This window comes from Gastrolobium bilobum, unplaced genomic scaffold (genome assembly GCF_033153095.1).
Source record: "Gastrolobium bilobum isolate Gb01-03AN ecotype WA unplaced genomic scaffold, APGP_CSIRO_Gbil_v1 utg93657, whole genome shotgun sequence".
Classification (NCBI taxonomy): Eukaryota; Viridiplantae; Streptophyta; class Magnoliopsida; order Fabales; family Fabaceae; genus Gastrolobium; species Gastrolobium bilobum.
Window position 1 is genome coordinate 15,003 of NW_026899696.1, and position 23,124 is coordinate 38,126.

General features: G+C 36.3%; 1 protein-coding gene and 1 non-coding gene across 2 annotated transcripts; both read left to right on the forward strand.

Moving 5' to 3' along the window:
• Window positions 1-5,465: 5,465 nt before the first annotated feature.
• Window positions 5,466-11,430, forward strand: LOC133292673 (gamma-soluble NSF attachment protein). Its single transcript, XM_061491118.1, has 9 exons — window positions 5,466-5,574; window positions 6,042-6,109; window positions 6,234-6,318; window positions 6,458-6,616; window positions 7,035-7,172; window positions 8,059-8,137; window positions 9,840-9,919; window positions 10,231-10,360; window positions 11,061-11,430. The coding sequence occupies exons 1-9, from the start codon at window positions 5,528-5,530 to the stop codon at window positions 11,163-11,165; spliced, it is 891 nt and encodes a 296-aa protein (XP_061347102.1). The 5' UTR covers window positions 5,466-5,527; the 3' UTR covers window positions 11,166-11,430.
• A 4,124-nt stretch (window positions 11,431-15,554) lies between these two features.
• On the forward strand, window positions 15,555-15,657 carry LOC133292676 (U6 spliceosomal RNA). The gene has a single exon (XR_009748957.1). It is a non-coding gene; the product is annotated as a U6 spliceosomal RNA (small nuclear RNA).
• Window positions 15,658-23,124: the final 7,467 nt, after the last annotated feature.

Here is a 23,124-nt window from a genome sequence, read left to right on the forward strand (position 1 = left end):
AACACGAAGAACGCTTCAGAGAAAATACTTTGATCTCCAAAATACCAAAATTACAGAATGAATCAAGTGTTTTCTACTCTGCCGTCATATACCCCTACCCAAAGCGGGTTAGGGTTCAGTTCTGATGCCCATCTATCTAAAGTGCGAAATAAAATAAATAAAATAAAATAAAATAAAACTTGGCTTTGGGCCACTTATGTAATTGGATTTTAAATTACAAGTCTAAAACTTCAGCAAAACACGTTCTTCTTGGCGTCGGAAATCTACCAGCTTCCAGTCCGAATTGGGCTTCGAGCTCTGTATAAGAATTGTATCTCTCTGTGTTATCTAAAAAACCCAACAAGAACGGAGTCAATCCGACAACTGTGGACCGAGATATGGCCAAAATATAGAAGTAACGTAAAGCTGAAAAATTCTGACGAAAATAAATTAAACTCAATCAAACACTAAAAATGTAAATTAACTCAAAACATCATTATTTTATTCAAATAAATCCTAAAAATAATAATCAAGAGTAACAAATAAGTGTAATAATATATGAGTTATCACCTTTATGATATGCATGTGGTGTTCCACATATACGGTAAGCCTGAGTATGTGGTACATACAAGAGGGTGAGGCTGTGGATGAGGTGCAAGCGACGTTCCTTGTACTTATTGTGGGGTTGTAGACGTACGCCCTGCTTTTCTCTGGCCAGTAGAATAGTTAAAACACACATGGCATGAATATTTGTTGCATTACATAGTTTTGGAACTTATACTGTTAAATGTTTTTGAACTTATATTGCACGTGTAAGCGAGCTTGGGGTGAAAGATCCTTGAGGACCCCTTGTCTTACTGAGATTTCTTTTTAGAGATCTTACCCCACGTTTGGGGCACATATTTCAGGTTCAGGTAATGCGAGGGTTGAGACCTCTGGCGGCAGGAGGCCGGAGCTTAGCTGATTATATATGCTATATACTGACATGACTGGATATTGGATGTTGTTTATATTTTCTGTCGTTATATTGATATTTGAGTTGAGACTCTTGGTGGGATTTGTTGCCTTATTTGGTGAGCATGGGGTTTGTCCATGTCACATTGATGTTAGTACTTTTAGCTTGAGTTGTATAAACTATTAGGGTTGTCCGGTCTACGTGTGGTAGATCCGTGACTAGAGACACCTTTATGCTATTTATGTTATGAGGTATTTCAGTTAGTTGTCGTTTGCAATTTACATACAGGCGATGTTTTATGAAATGAATAAAGTAATTCAACTCGGTTAATGATAATGACGTCATAATTGAAAATAAAAAGATATTCCGCATTTTTAAATTAAGTGTGGCTTAATACGATGATATGATAACAACCAGATATATACGGGGTGTTACACCACACATACCAACTCAGAGAGTTCTCACTACCATGCCCATGGAAAGTAACAATCACATATATCATATCATCAACATTCACTATATCAATCATTCATAGCATATTATCATAATTCATAACATTTTTCTTATCATCGCATAATGCAACTCTACATGCTTCTGACGTGGCATATTAGTCAGTTTAGGCCCATTTATTTGTTCCCTGTGGTTTATAAAATTATAAGTAAAATCATGGTTAGTAGGCTACAAACAATAATGGAGAAACTGGTGTCTCCTGCCCAGTCTAGCTTTGTTCCTCATCGGCATATTCAGGATAACATTATTGTGGTTCAGGAGTTAGTGCACTCTATGAGGAAGATGAGGGGTAAAAGATGTTTTATGGCTATAAAGGTAGATTAGGAAAAAGCATATGATCGTCTCAATTGGAATTTCCTTAGGAATATTTTAATGGAGATTCAAATCCCTGGGAATCTTTCTGAATTAATAATGACTGATGTTTCCTCTCCTAAGACTAGCATCTTATGGAATGGGAACATTACTGATGAGTTTCAGCCTAGTAGAGGGGTTCGTCAAGGTGATCCAATATCTTCGTATTTGTTTGTGTTAGCAACGGAAAAGCTAACCCATATCATTCAGACTGCAGTGGATGGTAATTTGTGGCAGCCTATCAAAGCTGGGAGAGGTGGTCTGAAGATCTCTCATTTACTTTTTTGCTGATGATTTAATGCTCTTCTTGGAAGCTAATGAGGATCAGATGCATATCCTTCTCAGATGTTTGAACCTGTTTGCTGAAATTTCTGGTCAGAAAATTAGTGAACAAAAGATCAGTATATTTTTTTCCCGGAACACTCCTAGTGAAACTGCTGATAAAATTCTTCAGATTAGTGGATTTAAGCGAATGACAAATATTGGCAAGTATCTTGGAGCTTTGATTCAACATGGTGGGGTCACTAAGTCTTCATTTGCTAGTGTAGTAGAAAGAGCTAGAGGAAGATTAAATAGCTGGCAAGCTAAATCCCTCTCCCAAGCAGGTAGAATTGTTCTCTCTCAATCTGTTCTTTCTACTTTACCTTACTATCATATGCAGTATAGTTTGGTACCGAAGAATATCTGTAATGATTTGGAGAAACTTCAAAGGGCTTTCATTTGAGGTGATTCAGTTGATAAAAAACACATGCATCTTGTTGGTTGGGAGGCTATCACTCGTCCAAAAAATAAAGGAGGGCTGGGTATTAAGAAACTCAAAGTGATGAATGAAGCATTTATTAGGAAAATTATCTGGAATTTTCTTAATAACCGTGATAGTTTATGGGTTAAGGTGTTGAAGGCCAAATATGTGAATGTGGTCAATGGGCAGGTTGTTTTCAATTGGAGAACTGGTAATTCTTTGCTTTGGAGAGCCATGTGTGAGGTTTGGCACAAATTAAATCCTAGACTGATTTGGGATATAGGTGATGGTTCAACAATCAAGTTCTGGACGGATAGATGGGTGGATCATGATAGCAATTTAGCTAGCAAAGCTCTCCTTCCTCTCTCGGATTCAGTAAGGGAGAAGACAGTTAATGAATATGTTACTGATGAGGGAATTTGGAACTGTGGAGCTCTCTCAAATATCCTTCCGGTTAGTATCATTCAAACTATTAGAAGCATTCTTCCACCTCAAGAAGATGGAGGTGTGGATAGATTCAGGTGGAATATTAAAGGCTCTAGTGAGATTGTGGTAAAAAAATCTGTATAATGCTCTCCTTAATGATGATGATGAGGAAGAGAATGTGCAAGGTGTTTGGTCGTTGATTTGGAGACTGCCTATTCCTAATCGGATTTGTGTCCTGTTATGGAAGATTGCTCATGTCCGATTGCCTACTAGAGATTTGGTAGCTAGAAGAAACATGGCTCCTCCAACCTGCCCTCTGTGTCAGCTTCATGACGAGACCATTCTACATATGGCTCGTGATTGCAATAAAATAAAGTAGGTGTGGATGGAGCTCATTAACCCTGTTTTTTAATGCAGATTTAAGTTCGTGGTTGCTCCTGAACTTGAAGAATGATGTTGTCATGAAGCTTAATGAACATTGGCCCAGCTGGTTCGCGATTACAGTGGCTTGTGCTTGGAGATGGAGGAATGAAGTGGCCCATGGTAAGGAGGATAATTTTTTGGCATACAAAAGTCAAACTATTATTAGGACGGTGTAAGAGGTCATCTCGGCTAACAATCAGTGTGTGTTAGGGAGGTCTGGTCGGAGGCAGGTTCATATTCCTGTTGTGTGGCAGCCCCCTAATTCTGGTTGGATTAAGATTAACACCGATGGGGCATCCAAATTAAATGCTGGAGATGCGGCTTATGGTGGTCTTTTGAGGGATGAGACTAGTAGGTGGATTCAAGGCTTTTCCTATCACATTGGTAAGTGCTCCGCCTTTGTTGTTGAACTTTAGGGTGTACTTAAAGGTCTTGAATTGGCTTGGAATGGAGGATGACGTCGATGTGTTTTAGAAAGTGATGCTAGTTCAGTGATCACTTTGCTCTCTAAAATTGGAGGAGCAGCTCGAGAGTCTCGTTTGGTGACTCACATTCAAGCATGGTTACAGAAAGAGTGGGAGGTGCATCTGGTTCATGTGTTTAGAGAAAGTAATGAATGTGCGGACTGGTTGTCTAAATATCCTTTGGAGCATCATTTGAGTGATAACTTTACTGTTTTTGATTCTCCTCCTCCTGGGATAGTGCCATTGTATTTGGCTGATTTTTCGTTGGCTTGTAATTTTCGGAGAGTTACTCTGAACTAGTTGTTTGTTGTTTGGGGCTTTTAGCCCTTTCCTTTTACCAACAAAAAAAAAAGTGTCATCAATGTTGAATAAAAATTTAGAATGATAGTTTTGGTTAAGTTAAATTATCGCAAAAGCAAATTCAGTTGGAGAAATACTAATATCATGTTGTAGGAGACTAGTATTTTATGTTATATATAGACACAAAATATGTGGGGCATATTTATTTATTTAAAAAATAAATCCCACATACTTTATATCTATGACATGAGATATTAATCTTCTATAATATGACACTAATATTTTCCATTTAGGAGGTGTTTGGTACGAGAGAAATTTTTATTATTGAGGAAAAAAAATTCTCGAAATATGATGTGAAATGTTTTTGCCCGGATAAGTTACAAAAAAATGTTTGGTAGGCAAAAAATTTGCTGGGAAAGTTAGATTATTTATGCTGATGTTATGTTTGGTTGATGATGAAATATTGATGGAAATGTGTAATAAAATTACGAAATTACCCATTATGTTAATTTGTTTTAGCACTCCAGTACACAGCACTCCATTCAAGTTGTACTTGATACCCCATTTTCAGGGCATTTTTGTCCACAAATCGTAAATAACATTTCTCTATTAGTTGGACTAAAAAATTCCATATTTCAAATAACTATTTTTTTTTCCCTGTCTAGTTCAAAACCAAATGCACACGAACAATAATATACTGGTATTTGTTTCTTGAAGGCATACCAAACACAGCTAATATATTTTACCTTCTCCACTTTCCCAATATTTTTATCAGATTCTTCATACCAAACAACCCTTAGATTACATATATATTTGCAAGGATAATACTTTTTTTCTGTTGGATGAGAAAAATTTTATCACTTGTTGGGAAAAAAAAAAGTGATACCCAACCAAATGGTGGTAGCTCAGTTGGCGCATGGGAGCTGAGCAGGTGGGGGTGAGGGCATGTGTTCGAACCTCCCCATACCACCTTTGGGAGGGGTTTAAAGCCTTAATCCTGGACCCGCCCCGAATCGGACTAATCGCGAAGCGATGAACCGATGGAATATTTTCCAAAAAAAAAAAAAAAGTGACACCCAACATTTAAAAAAAAAAAATCAAAAGTGAGCACGATATTCGATGTAGAACTGAAGATAAAAAATTTCAACCGGATAAACTTTTATCCCTATTTGCAATTGGATCCAATGATTTAAGCTAACGCAAGTAATTGCAATTTATCTATTTTATTTATTTCGAGAATAAAATGAAGCTGTGGGCCCACGTGGTGGTTATTATTGGACCCAGATGGGCTTATTGCTTATATGGATTGGAGGCGAGCAGGGACAGAGCAGTAACTTTAGAAAGAATCGGAAAGAACTCGAGAAGACGCACCCAACCATGACGACCTCTGATCCCAACAAGTTGATGAGAAAAGCTGATGATCTGTGTGTTCATCTTCTCTCTCTCTCTCTCTCTCTCTCATTCATACTTATATTTATGCACTTCAAATTTTCGTTTTGCGTTCTCTGATGTAATCAAATGCCACAATCTGAGATTCTACTCTTCAAATCAAATGGTATTGTTCATTTTGATGCATCGATGCGACGTGCAATTTTGTTTCTTAGGCTGATTTCTCCTATTGATTTGATCCAACTACTGTTGGTATGATACTGGTCATTGAATTGGTATTGATCAAGAATTTAGCTTCATGTGTGATAATAACCAATTACAAGTACTTGAGGACTATATACTTTGATATCTTTTTTTTTTCCATATAAAGTTGTATGAGTGAGTTAGGGTGTTCTTCTTATTATCAATATGATTAAACCGTGGTTAAGCCCTTTGATACTACTAGTGCATATTAGTTGTGTTGTTTCTGTTTCGTTTGACTTTTATTTCGTATTCACCTCAGAACAAGACTGAGTCTCACGAGGTGGAAGGCAGATTGGAGAACTGCCACTGGTCTTTATGAGCAGGCTGGTAAATTGATCAAGCATTTCTAGAAATTTGATTTTTTGTGCAAGTCATTTAGTGCTAAAATGAAATTTTGGAGAGAAAAAAAAAGGCATGTTGGTAAATCTGCTAAACTCTTATTCTTCTGTAGCTATTGCGTTTAGAGCTGCCAAGGACTATGAGAATGCCAAAACAGCATATGAGAAAGCTTCAAAAGGACAAGAGATGCTATCTTCGTATCCTTATATGATTTGATTACATAGTTTCCTTCATCGTCTTCCATTTAGGGAAAAAAATGATCATGGTACTCTGCCCTGTTATTAGATTCACTACCTTAAACTGTCTCTCTTTGTCTTACCTTAACAAGTAAATCAGACCTTGGGATGCTGCTAAGCACATGGAATCTGCTGCTGCTCTGGCAAAGGATCTAAGCCAATGGAGGGAAGTTGGGGACTTCTATCGAAAGGCATCTGAATTGTACATGGAGTGTGGGAGACCACAACCTGCATCAGATGCTCTTGCAAAGGGAGCTCGGTAATCAGTTTTTTTACCCTCTTGCTTTGAAGCTGAATTCCATGTTGTTGTTGTTGTTGTTGTTGTTATTTAATTTATTATTATATTATTATTAAATATTGAAGTAACCAACTACCATTAACATCTATTGAAACTCATAATGTGTAAGCTCCAATAAGCTAGTATATGGTAGCTCAAACTGTAAATAATTAGAAGTCATCCATATAAGTGTGTTAAATGTAATACATGGTGATGGATGGCCCTCTTATTTTAATGTCGTTCGTTCACAATGTAGTGCTGCAGATGCTGTATGTAACAAACAATAATCAATGTATATATTGCATCTGGATGGATGTATCAGACTGTGTTACTGTCAAGTGTCAATTGGGAATTTAATAATATATCTCTCAGTTATTATCATACCTTTCTCCCTATGTAGTGCTTTGGAAGATACCATGTCTGAAGAAGCTATTCAGCTATATACAGATGCATGTACAATTCTTGAAGAGGATGGAAGAGAACAAATGGCCTTTGATCTGTATCGTGCTGCCACTAGTGTTTATGTAAAACTTGAGAAGTAAGTCTTGTAACAAATTAAGACAATGTACATTTCAATGATGTTTAGAATATGAACTCGTTTAATGTAATTAGATTGTGTCTGTGCATGCATGTTTATTCATACTTCTCCTTTGATTTATTTTCTTGTTGTATGTTTACATATCTGACACAGCCACAGCATAAATGCAAGAACCATATTGAATATTTCCTTAAATGAATAGCTTTATCCCTGGAATCTATTCTACAAGAACCATAAATGCAAGGCCCTGTATATCTGTTTTTTCCACCATATGCATTTATGGCATTATCCTGCTGAATATTCTTATTTAATTCTGTTAATTTCGTGCCTACAACCTATTCAGATGTTCAACTTGTTGCATGTCACGTAGTATAGATGTGGTTTAGCTGTTTTAGCCAAATTGAAATAGGATGGCAAAATAATTAAATAATCTTGTGGCAATGTGCTATTTATGCAACACTTTGGTTCATTTGGCTGGAGCATAATTCATGCATCTTTTAAGGAAATTTATTTGAATAGGATAAGATTAGACATTTTGCTTTCACTTGGTGTAAAGCTCATGGTCTTTTTAGGGGAGTTTCCTGTACAGATAAGATGAGAGATTGGGAAACTTTATTTCTTTTAGGTTTTCTTTTTCTTGTTTTTCCTTTTTTCAGGAGGATGTCTAGTCCTCCTAACTTTTTGTGATAATCTTGTCTTAATGAATTCTTCTTTTATAAAAAATAAAACTCTGCCAATCATTTAGCAAGAACTGCTTCTTTTGGAAGCTCAAAAATAAAATGTACTTACACATTTATTTTCATAATTGTAAATTTTGATATCTGAACATTTCATTTTTTGTATGTTGACTTGCTTATTTCCTTGGGCATGGTTTCATAACATACAGGTATACAGATGCTGCATCTTTCCTGTTGAGATTGGGCTTGGCAGCTGACAATTGTAATGCTACCAATAGCCAGTGCAAGGTTTGGAATATTTTAATTTCACATTCTGTATTAAAGTTATCTGCTCGAGCTAGAGACTTGAAACAGAAAAAAGTTGTTTTTTAGGTCTGCCTTCTGAACAAATATTCTTGTAATTTTTAAGCATGACGATAAGTAGCAAAACTGGGACATCTGTATGTTTGGTGTGTTAAATTAGAGTATTAGCTTTATTATGCTTTTACTTGTTTGGTAAACTATATTAGCATTCATAGGGCCACCAATTATGACTGTGACAACTGAAACTTACATCTATAGAAAAAGTGGAGAATAGGGGTATTATCTTTTAAGCTTTTAAATTGATATGGGTTTGATCATTGTTGGAGGTTTCGAGCAATGTATTTTCTGCCAAAAGAATTAAGAAAGCTTTGAACTGGTTTGTTGAATGGTATTTCAAAAAATATATGGTGGTAGATTGATGTAATTAAGATTATGAAGGATAATAGTATAGTATTTAGCTTGTGGGGTTTTTTGTTTTGCTTTCTTTCGGCTTTTTTTTTCTTTTGGAGGGTATCATATCATTCTTGTATTTCAGTTTCTTTATGATAATTTCTCTTTTTATCCAAAAAAATATAGTATAAAGTATTTAGGAAACTTTTAAGTAATTATTACTAGTAGCGCACCCAAGATAAACTGTAAGTGTCTTTATGTAGTCATAGTAATTTAAAAAATAGAGCTATAGGGTCAATTTGCGTATTGAACCATTATGAGTAATAATTGAAATGTGTTTTCTCTCTGTCTCACATTTCTTCTGTTTCCCATTCTCTCTCCCTAAAACCCTAGTTTTTCAACAAATATGATACTAAAATAAGTATAACCTTAACAATGTACTTATGTAGTAAGTTAATTCCAAGCTCAAATAATATCACATTTTAAAATATAAAAGCAAATTGGTTTTGGACTATTAGGGGCTGAAGCTTCTAATATTAGTTGTATAGCATGTTTGCGTGCGTGTTTTTTTTTTCACCTCTCCAATTCATCCTTTTCACAAATAGACTCCATGGCTAAGGTGCACCATAGGCCTTACGCAATTATGCTCTACCACAAAATAAATTTGTGATTAGGATTCTGTTAATATTCTAAAGCCCTCCAGAACTGCATTGTGTGGTGAATTTCCCAAATATCTGGTATCAGAGCAGCTGGCAGTGTACTCCTGTGATATTTGAATTTTTTTTTAACTCAGAAGTATTTTATTTACATTCTCTAAAGAAAAAAAAAAGTACAGCATTTTCTTTACTTGAACTTGTCTGAAATGGATTGATTTTAACTTTGATCTTTTCTTTTAATTATATGGAAATACGTAGATGGCTGAGAGAGCATTATTTTACGGTCATACTCAATAAAAATCAAATTCGTCAATTTTGATATCTGAATTTTTTTTAACTCAGAAGTATTTAATTTGAAACTCTGCCTATGTTGTGCTTTGTTGCAAAATTTTACATGGCCATTCCCAAGTCTGGATAAAAGAGAAGGGTTATGTTAGGCAGTAGACAGCCAACATAAAATTTTGTTGAATCTTTATCAGATTGATAAGTAACTAAATTGAGTTCCCAAACGGTTGACTTTTTTTCAATTAGTGTACAGTTGCTTCATCATTGTTTTTCTTATACTGAAAGTGGAGGAATGTTTCCATACGTTTGATATTCATGTGCTAAAATTTCTCTCACATACCTTGTCATAAATGCAGGCATATCTTAGTGCGATTATTGTCTACCTTTACGCTCATGACTTCAAGCAAGCAGAGAAGTGCTATAATGACTGCTCTCAGTAAGTTTTGCCTCCCCTTTTTTATGCCTCCATGTACTGCAAGCACAACCGACTTGTGGTATATCGATCATTATAGCACTTCTGTGTGAACTGAACTTATTATCATTATTGTTGTTGTTATTGTACAAGATCCTTGGCTTTACTTCTTTGATTTCCCACTCCAATTTTCTTTTGCTCCAAAAACATTATATTCATAGCGTAAATCCTATGGGTAAAATTTCTGTTGTTTTTAAGATTGACTGTTCTCTGTAATTTGTCATATGCTCCATTTAATTATTCAAACTGATGGATAAATTCTTGTGGTGCTCTAGGATTGATGCTTTTGTCAGCAGTGACCAGAATCGTTGTGCTAGCAAGCTTCTTGCTGCCTACACAGATGGAGACATTGAAGAAATTAAACGCATTGCTCAGTCGGGCACTATTTCACATCTGGACCATGTGGTGAGTGATTTAGTTTATATGTAGGTTTATTTTGAGATGAGAGGCAAGCAAACGTAATCAATACAATGTAGCTTTAGAAACTTCTGGGCTTCTTGTCACGGTATCAGTATTCCTCTTATTGAGTCCATGAATTAAATAGATCTGAGTTATAACCCAATTTTTTTTTTCCCCCTTCAGTCATTACGGTTAGTTGCTACATTGATTTGTTGATCATATTGCTGTGTGTGCCTCCACAGTTTTTTGTTCTGATGGCTATTCTGATAGTCCCTTGTGTGCCTACACAGTTTTTTATATTTACCATAGCAATTCTGAGGAATAAAACAATCCTGCCTTTCTTCTAAGCTGCCTCAATTCTTGACATCCAACTTGAGTCACCTCAATTCAGTGTATACCCTCAACTTTGATACCGTATTCACTCTTTGTCCTCCTAAAGTCCAAGGACCATAATGCGTCTGGAAACTACTGTATGATGACTTAAAACTCAGCATTGCATATTTTACTGGTTCACATAAATTGTCAGTTCAGTGGGAATCTTCATTGGACATCACCATTTCAAGGAAACCTTAATTTCGACTGCTTGTCAAATTTTATACAACATACACAATCTTCAAGCAGTAATTACTGATACTGTTACTTTTATTGATGGGTTTATTTATGTGGACTCAAATTTGTATGACACTTTGGATTAAATTGTTTGCAGATCATTAGGCTTGCAAGGAAACTTCCCACAGGCGATGTGAGTGTGTTCAAGGCTGACACTGCAGAAGATGAAGAGCAGCCATTGGACGAAAACGACCTGACTTAACCTCTAATGAAGTTTATCTATCTGTGCCTATTTATAGGATTGATGAAGGACCCATTACAATTTGATGATTGAATTGAATTGATGATCAGTATATATCGGTTTTTGTATAAAACAGTTTGTTCTTTTGTTCGGTAGATACGTGTGGAATGCAGGCAAGGAGAGGAGCGCTATTATTCATTGATCCGAATGAGATGTGTTACTTGGATGTTAAGTCTGTCGACCACTTGTGGAAAAGCCTTCTTTATTTGGTGATAATTAAATAATTGGCGCAATTGAAGTAATTTATTATAGAATTCACAATTTCTACCGGTTATTAGGGAAGGCTCGATAAATGTAGGGTTCAGCTCGAATTTGAAGTGTGGAATACCTTGTTCAAATATTTTAAAAGCATCAATAGCTTTAATTTGACTTCAATTAATTATGTGTAAGCTTTTGTAAATATAACATATTAGTTTGAGGGGTTTAATATTTATCGTGTTATAGAAAATAATTTTATCTTCTACATAATATAAAAGTGTGTATGAGACTATGTGGGATTATCTGAGGAGAAGAAAGAGAAAAAAAAACATGAGCATCGCACATTTGTAAAACATAAAATTTATTTACAATATAAGAAACATTATTGCCTAGTTTTAAGTACATAATTTGATTTTCTTAAAAGAAATATATAGCTGAGAGTTTGAATTCAAGCTGGGCATATACTAACTGTACAAGAAATGTGGTAATTAGTTTTTTCAAAAAAAAAAAGAAATGTGGTAATTATGTATCAATTTAAACATCAATGCCGCCATGCAAGAAGCTTGGTTACTATAATGCTAGGTTGTAAAATGATTAATTAACAGTGGTATTATATTATTACCTCTGTGACTTTAAATAATCTGTTTCAAGTTTCAACATGACATGGTATAAAAGTTTCATCCCCATTAGCACACCCACACTTGTACGTGAATCTGTTCTGTTTCCTCAAACTAGGCGTTCCAATTTCAGATGATAACATGACTCCGTTCACAATCACATGCATGGCGGGAAAGAGAGACAGATCAAGAAAACCAACCCTTTATTTCATTTATTCTATCCAAGTTCTGAACTCAAACCACACAAACAATAAAAACCCAAGAAACTCCCACCTCTATTTCACATCCGTTCACATGCATGACTCTCTCTTTCTTTCTATAGTAAGAAACACTACTCAAGAACTCAAACAAGAACCTCTCTCTCTCTCTCTTTTTTCTCAGCTATGGAAATCAACCATTCCCTTTTCCTCCTTCTCGTCTTGCTCACAATGCTGACAACCAACACCGCCGCCACCAACTCAGCACCGGTTTCACCCTCATCACCACCACCATTGCCACCGGCAACACAGCAACTGAACAACATAATCGACGCCCTGATAGGAGCAGGGGACTTCAGCAGCTGGGTAAGCATCTTAACAACAGCAAACCCAACAGTATTACCAGTAAGTGCGACACTCTTCATTCCACAAGACAACACAGTACTCGACCAACCACTCGTCAACCCATTCCTCTTCCCATACCACGTCGTCCCACAGCGTCTCACATTCTCCGACCTCCTCCTCTTACCTCTCAACAGCCACCTCCCAACCCTCCTCCCCGGAAAATCACTCTCCGTCACCGACAACTCAATCACAAACTTCTCCCTCAACGCCACACCACTCACCCACCCTGACCTCTACTCCACCGCCTCCGTCGCCGTCCACGGCGTCAAAGCCGTCCTCGATTACTCCTCCGTCTCCGGAGACCCCCTCATCCCGCCTCCTCCCTCCCCGTCGCCGCCGTTCATGCCCGTCGGAGACACCATCGGGTGGAACACCTCAAATGGGAACTGCAATATTGAGTTCATGTTGGATTTCTTCCCGCTGTTTATATTTTTCATTGTTAAAGATATCATCTTTGGAACTGCTGAGAGTTCTTTATCGTGGGATGAGTATTGCAGTGTTTTCTGTTGGTGTTCTACAAAAGCTATGCTTTGTATCTTTGCCTTTAATGTGTTGAGGCAGATCTTTGGTAAGTTCCGTTAATATGCATATATACGCACATTTTGTATATATACATACCAATAGCAATGAAAATATTTGGTCTCTGGAGTTTGGAGTACTATTTTGGTTCGTTCTTTCTTTCTTTCTTTGTAATATTGAACAAATAATGTGTTTAGAAAATTCCAGGACCCCAAGTTACAATGTAATAATTCTTTTCTGTTCTGGTATGCCTTTTTTCTATTTTTTTCTCTCTCTAAATTTTCCTCCATCTCCATTCTTTTTGGCACTGATTAATTGTCTCTTTTTTGAAATTCTTGTATATATGGTAATAATCTGTTGGTAATAAATGCTGGGTTCGGCTCGAATTTTAAGTGTGGTAATAATACCTTGTTCAAATATTTTAAAAGACTTGATTATATAATCAAACCGAGCTTGAATTTTTGGTGTTCAAGATCCATATGTTTCATTTTAGTTCAGTTAGTTATATATAATATTTTATAAGAATATAATTATAGTTTTAGTTACATTATTTGATTTTGTTTTAAAAAATACTCAGTTGCAAGTTTGAACTCAAGCTGGAATTGTACTAGTATGTGGTCATTATGTATCTATTTACAAATTAAATTTGATTACATCAAAATGCATAGAAGATTCAGTGTATTTATCTAATTATTTTATGACACGTGGATTAAAAAATATAACATCATATATTTATTTTAAATGATGTGACTTTTTTCATCCGCATGTTAAAAATAATTGCACAAATGCATTAAGTTCAGTAGATATGATACTCTTGCACATCAAAATTGGGAGTGCATGAAGCTTGGTTACTATTTGCCAGGTTATAAAATGATGGGGAATATTATTTTTATGTCACATGAGAGAATTTTTCTCTTATGCACTCACAACTTAGAGGAGAGAGGAGAGAGAATAGAGGAGAGAGAAAAAATAGAGAGTGGACCCCACTCTTAATTTGTGAGTGCATGAGAGAAGAATTCTCTTATGTGAGATAAGAGTAATATTTCCCTAAAATGATTAATCAAAAGTAGTATTATTTTACTACCTCTGTAACTCTAAGAATACTGGCTAGTGGGAGAACAGTTTGGGAAACAGCCAGATAGACCAAGTGTCTTCTTGGTTGCAATAATAGCCTTTGGAGGTGTTTCAAAACTCTCAAGTGAAAATCATGGTGAAGAACTATTGGATTATGTAGCAGGAATCTCCTTTTCCGAGTGATGTGGTTAGATAATAGCTATAGGTATATTATAAAAATACTTTTTGAGTTGGAGGGGATAATATAAGCTATAGATTTGGATGAGGTTGCCAAATCTAGCTACATGGAAAACTAAATTAATGCCTCTAAAGAATGGTCACAAAAATTGCGAGCTACAAAATTTAGCTTTTGATCCATGATCTCATTTTTATTTTTTATTTTTTATGTCATCTTCCAGACAAAACTTTCGTATCTGCCCTATCAACTGGCCCTACACTTGGGAACACCTTTTCTATTATTTGCTTACTTTCCTTTTGTTTTATGAAAATATTTATGACAGCATCTACCCTATCAAGTGATATACTTGCGAAACTACTTTTAAATTATCTTTGATAAATTTTGGATTTTGCATTTATATTCATATTTTCCAATCAGTCAAACTAATAGAAGTGTGCAATATATAGGAGAAATTCTTTTATATCTTGAGAGTAGTAGATTGATCCAAAAATAATATAACAGATTATATAAAAATGATTTTGTACGATCAGATTAAATTTATTGTTATAAATAAACTTTAGATAAAATCTAATAGTTTAGAGTATTGGTCCCATAATTGATAGGTCTCAATTATTCAATGCAAATATGTAGAGCACATATCCGTGTCATAACCAGGAAAATGTGCCTTATCACCAAGCATGTGGGGCGAGCTAAGAATTGCTTATTTGCCTGTAACAAGAGAAGTGTGAGTTGAGAAATTAAGAAGAGAGGAAATTTTGAGAATTTTATTTCTAATATGCCACCCTTGGCTATTTAAACTTCCGGAATATGAAGTGCTTAAGAAAATTAACATCAAACAGAAAATGAAACATAAGGTCCTAATATTTTATGATGAAGTACATCGCTAATGGGCTTAACTCTTAAGTATCTGCTCCAGCCCAAAATGATTTTATATCTCTAACTCTGGACACCAGATTTTCATTCCCTCGTTCTAGAGCGGGTTTCTTGTTCTCTGCAACCAAGTGAAAAGGACTGAGAGCTAAGAACTTGAGCTGAACGTGTACGCCGGACATCCCACATGGTTTTGGTTGCAGCACCTGGACTGGATGTCAGAAGAAGTCCCACATTGCTAAAGAATGCGATATATTGTCAGAATATATAGCTCGAGCCACAGAGAGGTAGTGTCCCTTCGGGGACATCTGATAAAATTGGAACGATACAGAGAAGATTAGCATGGCCCCTGCGCAAGGATGACACGCACAAATCGAGAAATGGTCCAAATTTTTTTTTTCTTCCTTTTTCTACTACTTCCAATTCCTGGTTTGTTCCTTCGTGGGAGAACCCTCTTAAAAATCTCTTGGTATATGTGTCTTGTTAAGATTGCTTGCATCAAATTTATTTCCTGCAAATGAGTGTACATATGTCAAATCTAATTAAAAGGAAGTAAGATTTTGAAAACCTTTTTATCTGGCAAGAATTTATGAAAGAGAATCCTTTCGAAGATGGAAGCGAGTACATGTATAAGTCATTTTCAGTGGTAAACTGTAGAATGCAAATACACAAGATTTTATAGTTGTTATGGATACTTGTGTGAGGAAGAGGGATGTACACTTCATTTGGATTTCTCAGCTCTACCCCATATTTCTTTAGAATTCATGTTTTAGTGCGATTTTCTCTGCCCCATATCCACAGTAAGTGCTTTCACTTTGAGAGCATAATTTTTCATTTGTGTGTCTCTTTGGTCCACTTCATTTAATTTGTATTTGGTTGTTAGCTTGAAGCTCCTTGAGAAGTTCTGCATGCATGACCAACTTTACAGCCCATGTATATGGTTCCAGCCAATAAGATTTCCTAAGAATTAACCCACCAAGACCCTTGCCAATGAAGGCAAGAAGTTTTGTCATGGTAACAACACACAAGTAAATGGCATCAAGAAATCCATTGGTTTATATACCCTTGATCTGATACCTGGTTAGAAAGAAACATAGGGTACCTCCACCTAGGACTATAGATTGAGGGTGTAAATGGTATCTATGTAGTGCTTTGGATGATATCATGTCTGAAGAAGCTATTCATCTATATACAGATGCATGTACAATTCTTGAAGAGGATGGAAGAGAACAATTGACCTTTGATCTGTTTCGTGCTGCCACTAGTGTTTATATAAAACTTGAGAAGTAAGTTTTGTATAAAATTAAGATAATATGCATTTCAATGGTGACTATAGTATGAAGTAAATCCTATCTTCTTTGACTTAAATGAAGTAAAAGGGGATATGGCGAAATTGGTAGACGCTACGGTACGAAATGAGCCACTTCAAATAGGTTCATTGCCCCAGCCCAGAATACTATTAATCCGGCATGGGCTATCGAAGAAGGGACCGGGAAGAAAGTATCAGCAACAATTGGGTTTATTACGGGACAGCTCATCCGATTCATAACTAGAAAGTTTCTCTGGCCCTTTCCTAATCGGGGCTACGATTCCAGAAATTAGAAATGCCAAAATAGGTAATTATCAATATGATTTATCTCATATCAGGTGGTCCAGATTAGTAACACGAAAATGGAGAGGTAAAATCAATGAAAATAATATGGCTCAAAAAAAATATTTCGCTAAATTTGATTCATGCATGCAGTTGTGTGTCTATTCATACTTCTCCATTGATTTATTTTATTGTTGTATGTTTACATATCTGACACAGCCGGAATAAGTCAAATATTATAGTTGAATCTAGAAAAGTGTAATACTACACGGACAGAGTTAAATATTCCCTTAAATGAGTAACTGTGTTCCTAAAATCTGCTCTACAATAACCATAAATGCAAGGCCCTGTATATCTGTTTTTTCCACTATATATATATGGCATTATCCTACTGAATATTCCTATTTCATTCTGTTGATTTCATGCCTACAACCAATTCAGATGTTCAACTTGTTGCATGTGATGTAGTATAGATGTGGTTTAGCTGTGATAGGCAAATTGAAATGGGATGTAAGATTAATTGAATTATTTAATGCCCGATAGTTAGGGTCTGGAAATCAGATGAATTATAGGTTCATAGTATGTAAGGCTTCCAATGATTTTCAAGCAATGACATAATGAGAGGACCATATCGGTGATTGTTTAGGTGCTGTGAATAGCTCTGGCAAATTTAGAATTGTAAGCTAGAAGGCTTTATGGCAGATTCAGGAAAGAACAACATAAGTTTTAAACAAAAAGATTATAGTGATGTGTAACCAAGAAAGCAATTCTTCAATAATGATCGACATCAAAGATGTTAAACTAACTAAATGGAAAAAGATATGGCAGGAGTCTTGAAGGTAGTTGCTTAGGTGATTCCTCAGAAATTACATGGCATGGTAAAAATTAGGGGTGTTCGCGGTCTGGATTGGATCGGTTTTGGAAACAAAACTCATTCGATCCAATCCCTTCGGTTTGATCATGTAATCATCCATTCGGTTTAGATTTTTTTTCAAATCCGATCCGATCCAATCCAATTTTTTTCGGTTTGGACTGGATCGGTTTTCGGTTTTTTAAAAATCCTAAAATAAGTTTCATGATTATTGTGCAAATAACATCTTTTGTATATATTGGCTTTGTAAAAAAAAAAAATTGAAATACAAAAATATCAGTAAACAATACCATAGTTGATGAGACGTGACTAAGTTTTTTTTTGGTTTAGTTGATGAGTTAATGGGTCTTGAGTTTAGAAATTTTTGGGCTATGATTGGAGAAATGACAAGTAGGTAGAGAATAATTAATATATTGGATCGGTTTGGATTGGATCGATTTTCATCAACCCATCCGAAAACCGATCCAATCCAATTAAATTTTGCGATTTTCTTTCGGTTTCCAATTTTTCGGTTTTCGGTTTTCGATTTATTCGGTTATCGGTTTTTCGGTTCGGTTTTCGCGGTTTGAATCGGTTTGGATCGGTTGATGAACACCCCTAGTAAAAATAAAGGGAAAAAATGTTTGTCCTTTTAAAGGATATAACTTTGTGTCATTTTAGATCCGAATCGTTGATTTCTGTCAATTAACGGTTAGAATTTATTGGGTCAAACCTATTAATTATTTATTAATTCGCAATAAAACCTAATTAATTATTAATTGTGCCCACCATTTAGGTAAGAACTGCTTTTGGAAGCTCAACTGATATTATTTGCAGAATTCACGAGTATTTTCATGAATGTAAATTTTTATATCTGAACATTTTTATTACGATAATGTGCTATTTTAATTTAGTTTAAATGCTAAAGCTGTTTTTAGTGTTTTAGTTTAAATGTTATGTGTCTTCTATGTTTCTAAACGAATTATGTGTGTTTTTAGTGGTGTTAATTGTCTTTATATATTTCTTGTGGAGTTACAAATTTTGTAACTTGAATTATTGTCTGAATGAGAAATGAATCATGTTGAGCCTTAAAGAAAATATTTCCTCTGTCTTTTACACTTTTCCCAACAATTTTATTTCCTTGGGCATGGTTTGGCAGATGACAAGTGTAATGCTACCAATATCCAGTTTGTTTTTAAGATTGACGGTTCCCTAAACTAATCGAGAAATGCTTGTAGTGTCTCTAGGATTGATGCTTTTCTCTTTGTTGACCAGAAATTGAATTGGTTTTTAGCATAACCAGTTCCTGATTTTAGAGAACGCTGTGGAATTGAAAGCTCTATAGATGCAGGTTCAGCTTGAATTGGTAGTAATAACTTGTTGAAATATTTTAAACACTTGATTATATAATCAAATTGAACTTGAAAATTTGATGTTCAAGATCGATAGGTTTAATTGGAGTTCAATTTGTTATATAAAATATATTATAAGTATAAACAAATAGTTTTAGTGATATAATTTGATTTTAAAATCTACAAGATATATACTTTCAAGTTTGAACTCGAGTTGGGTTAGATACTAAGGAAATATTTGGTAGAGGAAATTTTTTTTTATACCTGGGAATCATGATATAATTCCCAGGAATATGCTGAAAAATAAATTCTTCAAGAATGTTAATAAGAAACTATTTGGTAGGCCAAAATATTACCATTACCAAAAAGCTGTGTGAAATTTTTCCATGTCATCGGAATCCAAAAATACCACCCTTCTGCTATATTCTTGGATTGCATTTTGGTTCAAAAAGCTATGTGAAATTTTTTCTAGGGAATGTAATTTTTTCAAAAAATATTTAACAATCCTTATACGTACGTGGGTTACCAATGTGAGTATACATATGTCAAATCTAATTTAAAAGAAGTAAGATTTTGAAAACCATCTTATCTGGCAAGAATTTATGAAAGAGAATCCTTTTGAAGATGGAAGCTGAGTACATGTAAAAGTCATTTTAAGTGGTAAACTGTAGAGTGAAAATATACACATGATTTTATAGTTGCTAAGGATACTTGTGTGAAGAAGAGGGATGTACACTTTCATTTGGATTTCTCAGCCCCATATTTCTCGAGAATTCATGTTTTAGTGAGATGTTCTCTGCATAGACAGTTGAGGCTTCTCCACAGTAAGTGTTTTCACTTTGAAACATAATTTTTCATCTGTGTCTCTTTGGTCCACTTCATTTAATTTGTAACGTTTATAAAAAATCCTATCAACTGTTAAAGAATTCCCCTTTGTCAATTTGATGTCTCAAGGTAGTGAAGGTGGAACAAATACAATATAAGGCATCCAGAAATTCTAGGTTTTCATTAAAATATGTAAAAATAGTTCCTGCAATGTTGGAGCCTTCTTCCCTTCAGCTCACTCTTCTAATTGAGATGATGAAAGCGATGATTGTTGACCTTTATTTCTACCCATCAACTTACTAAACAAAGTTTCATTTGTTACCCATCAAGTTCATTTCTATTGGGAATTTGTTAATATTGTTCGCTTGCTTATTATCCCTATATATATGTTTATAATACCTTCCCCCTATGGAGTGCTTTGGAAGATATTGTTGAATATCATAGATACAAGAGGAAATGATAGTAATCCTTGTTGTATTAAACTACACAACATTGGTGCTATTATATAGCAACCAATTGAAGAATACAAAGAGACACACTCAATGTGGGACTTCTACACTATTAACACTAATACTCTTAACACTCCCCCTCAAGCTGTAGCATATAAATCATATGCTACAAGCTTAATACATAAATAATACTCTCATTAGGAACCAAAAACAACAATGCTACATCAACGAAATGAAATGACTAAGTACAACAAATCAACTGGAATGACCATCAGTCTGAAGAGCTGATAAAGAAACAGTGCTGGAATGGACATCAGAGCATGGATGGTGCCAGAATTATCATCGGCAAAGACAACTGAGCTGACCAGGACATCAGCATCAAGATCTGTAACAACCCCAAACCCTGTAGCATGATATTGTCCGTTTTGCCCTCGGGCTCACGGTTTTGTTTCTTGGGACACCCCACAAAAGGCCTCACACTTGAAGAGGTATCCACACCCTTATAAGGCATGCTTCGTTCCCCTCTCCAACCGATGTGGGACATTACATCCTCCCCCACTGGGAATACAGCGTCCCCGCTGTACACACCGGTCCAGGGCCCGGCTCTGATACCAAATGTAACAGCCCCAAACCCTGTAGCATGATATTGTCCGCTTTGCCCTCGGGCTCACGATTTTGTTTCTTGGGACACCCCACAAAAGGCCTCACACTAGAAGAGGTATCCACACCCTTATAAGGCATGTTTCGTTCCCCTCTCCAACCGATGTGGGACATTACATCGAGTGTGCGGCCTTTTGTGGGGTGTCCCAACGAGGGCAAAGTGGACAATATCATGCTACAGGGTTTGGGGCTGTTACATTTGGTATCAGAGCCTGGCCCTGGACCGGTGTGTACAGCGGGGACGCTGTATTCCCAGTGAGGGAGGATGTAATGTCCCACATCGGTTGGAAAGGGGAACGAAGCATGCCTTATAAGGGTGTGGATACCTCTTCTAGTGTGAGGCCTTTTGTGGGGTGTCCCAAGAAACAAAACTGTGAGCCCGAGGGCAAAGCGGACAATATCATGCTACAGGGTTTGGGGCTGTTACAAGATCCCTCTCAGACATTTCATTTAACAGTTGGTGAGCAGCCGTGGTTTCCCCTTGACTATGCTACAAGCTTATTACAAGAAAGACCAAGTAACATAAAATCAAAATAAATCTCCTAAATGAGAAACCAAAAATCAACAATGTGCTAAAAATGGCGTCGAAATGAACATCAACATGGAAGATGCCGGAATGATCATCGGCAAAGACAATTGTGCTGGAATGACCATCAGCAACATGGACGGTGCTCCCCCTCAAGAAGAACTTCTAAACAGTGCCGCAATTATCATCGGCAAAGACAATTGTGCTGGAATGACCATCAGCAACATGGACAGTGCTCCCCCTCAAGAGGAACTTCTAAACAGTGCCGGAATTATCATCAGCAAAGACAATTGTGCTGGAATGACCATCAGCAACATGGACAGTGCTCCACCACAAGAGGAACTTCTAAACAGTGCCGCAATTATCATCGGCAAAGACAATTGTGCTGGAATGACCATCAACAACATGGACGGTGCTCCCCCTCAAGAAGAACTTCTAAACAGTGCCGCAATTATCATCGGCAAAGACAATCGTGCTGGAATGACCATCAGCAACATGGACAGTGCTCCCCCTCAAGAGGGACTTCTAAACAGTGCCGAAATTATCATCGGCAAAGACAATTGTGCTGGAATGACCATCAGCAACATGGACAGTGCTCCCCCACAATAGGAACTTCTAAACAGTGCCGAAATTATCATCGGCAAAGACAATTGTGTTGGAATGACCATCAACAACATGGACAGTGCTCCCCCTTAAGAGGAACTTCTAAACAGTGCCGGAATTATCATCGGCAAAGACAATTGTGCTGGAATGACCATCAGCAACATGGACAGTGCTCCCCCTCAAGAGGAACTTCGGTGTCAGAATTAACATCAGCAGAGAAAACATCAGCAACTCGGACAGTGCTCCCCCTCAAGATGGATGATGAATAGTATAAATACTCCATCTTGGGAAGAAATAAGATTAAAGAAAAACAAAGCTTCGCGGAATCGGAAAAGTCGCCGGAGACAGCGGTGGGTCGTCGGAAAATTCGTCGGTGACGGTGGTGGATCGTCGAAAAAGTCGCCGGAAAGTCATCGGAAAAGTCACTGGAAAAGTCGCCGGAGACGGCTATCAACGGTGGACAACGCGGTCAACGGTGGTCGGTCAACGACAACGGTGGTCAACCCAACAACTTCCCAAAGATCATTCTTTTCTGATGTGACAGATCAGTCTAAGCTGCAGTCACAGAGCATACTAAGAAAAATCCGAGAAAGAAATAGCAACAGGAATCTCTCAAGGAGGGTGATATCTCTCTATAATCATATTGAAATTATGGAAAAATAGAACTAAATTAAACGGATTAAGATTTCTCTTGTTAGGCTCTAGATACCATGTTGAATATCATAGATACAAGAGGAAATGATAGTAATCCTTGTTGTATTAAACTACACAACATTGGTGCTATTATATAGCAAACCAATTGAAGAATACAAAGAGACACACTCAATGTGGGACTTCTACACTATTAACACTAATACTCTTAACACTCCCCCTCAAACTGTAGCATATAGATCATATGCTACAAGCTTAATACATAAATAATACTCCCATTAGGAACCAAAAACAACAATGCTACATCAACGAAATGAAATGACTAAGTACAACAAATCAACTGGAATGACCATCA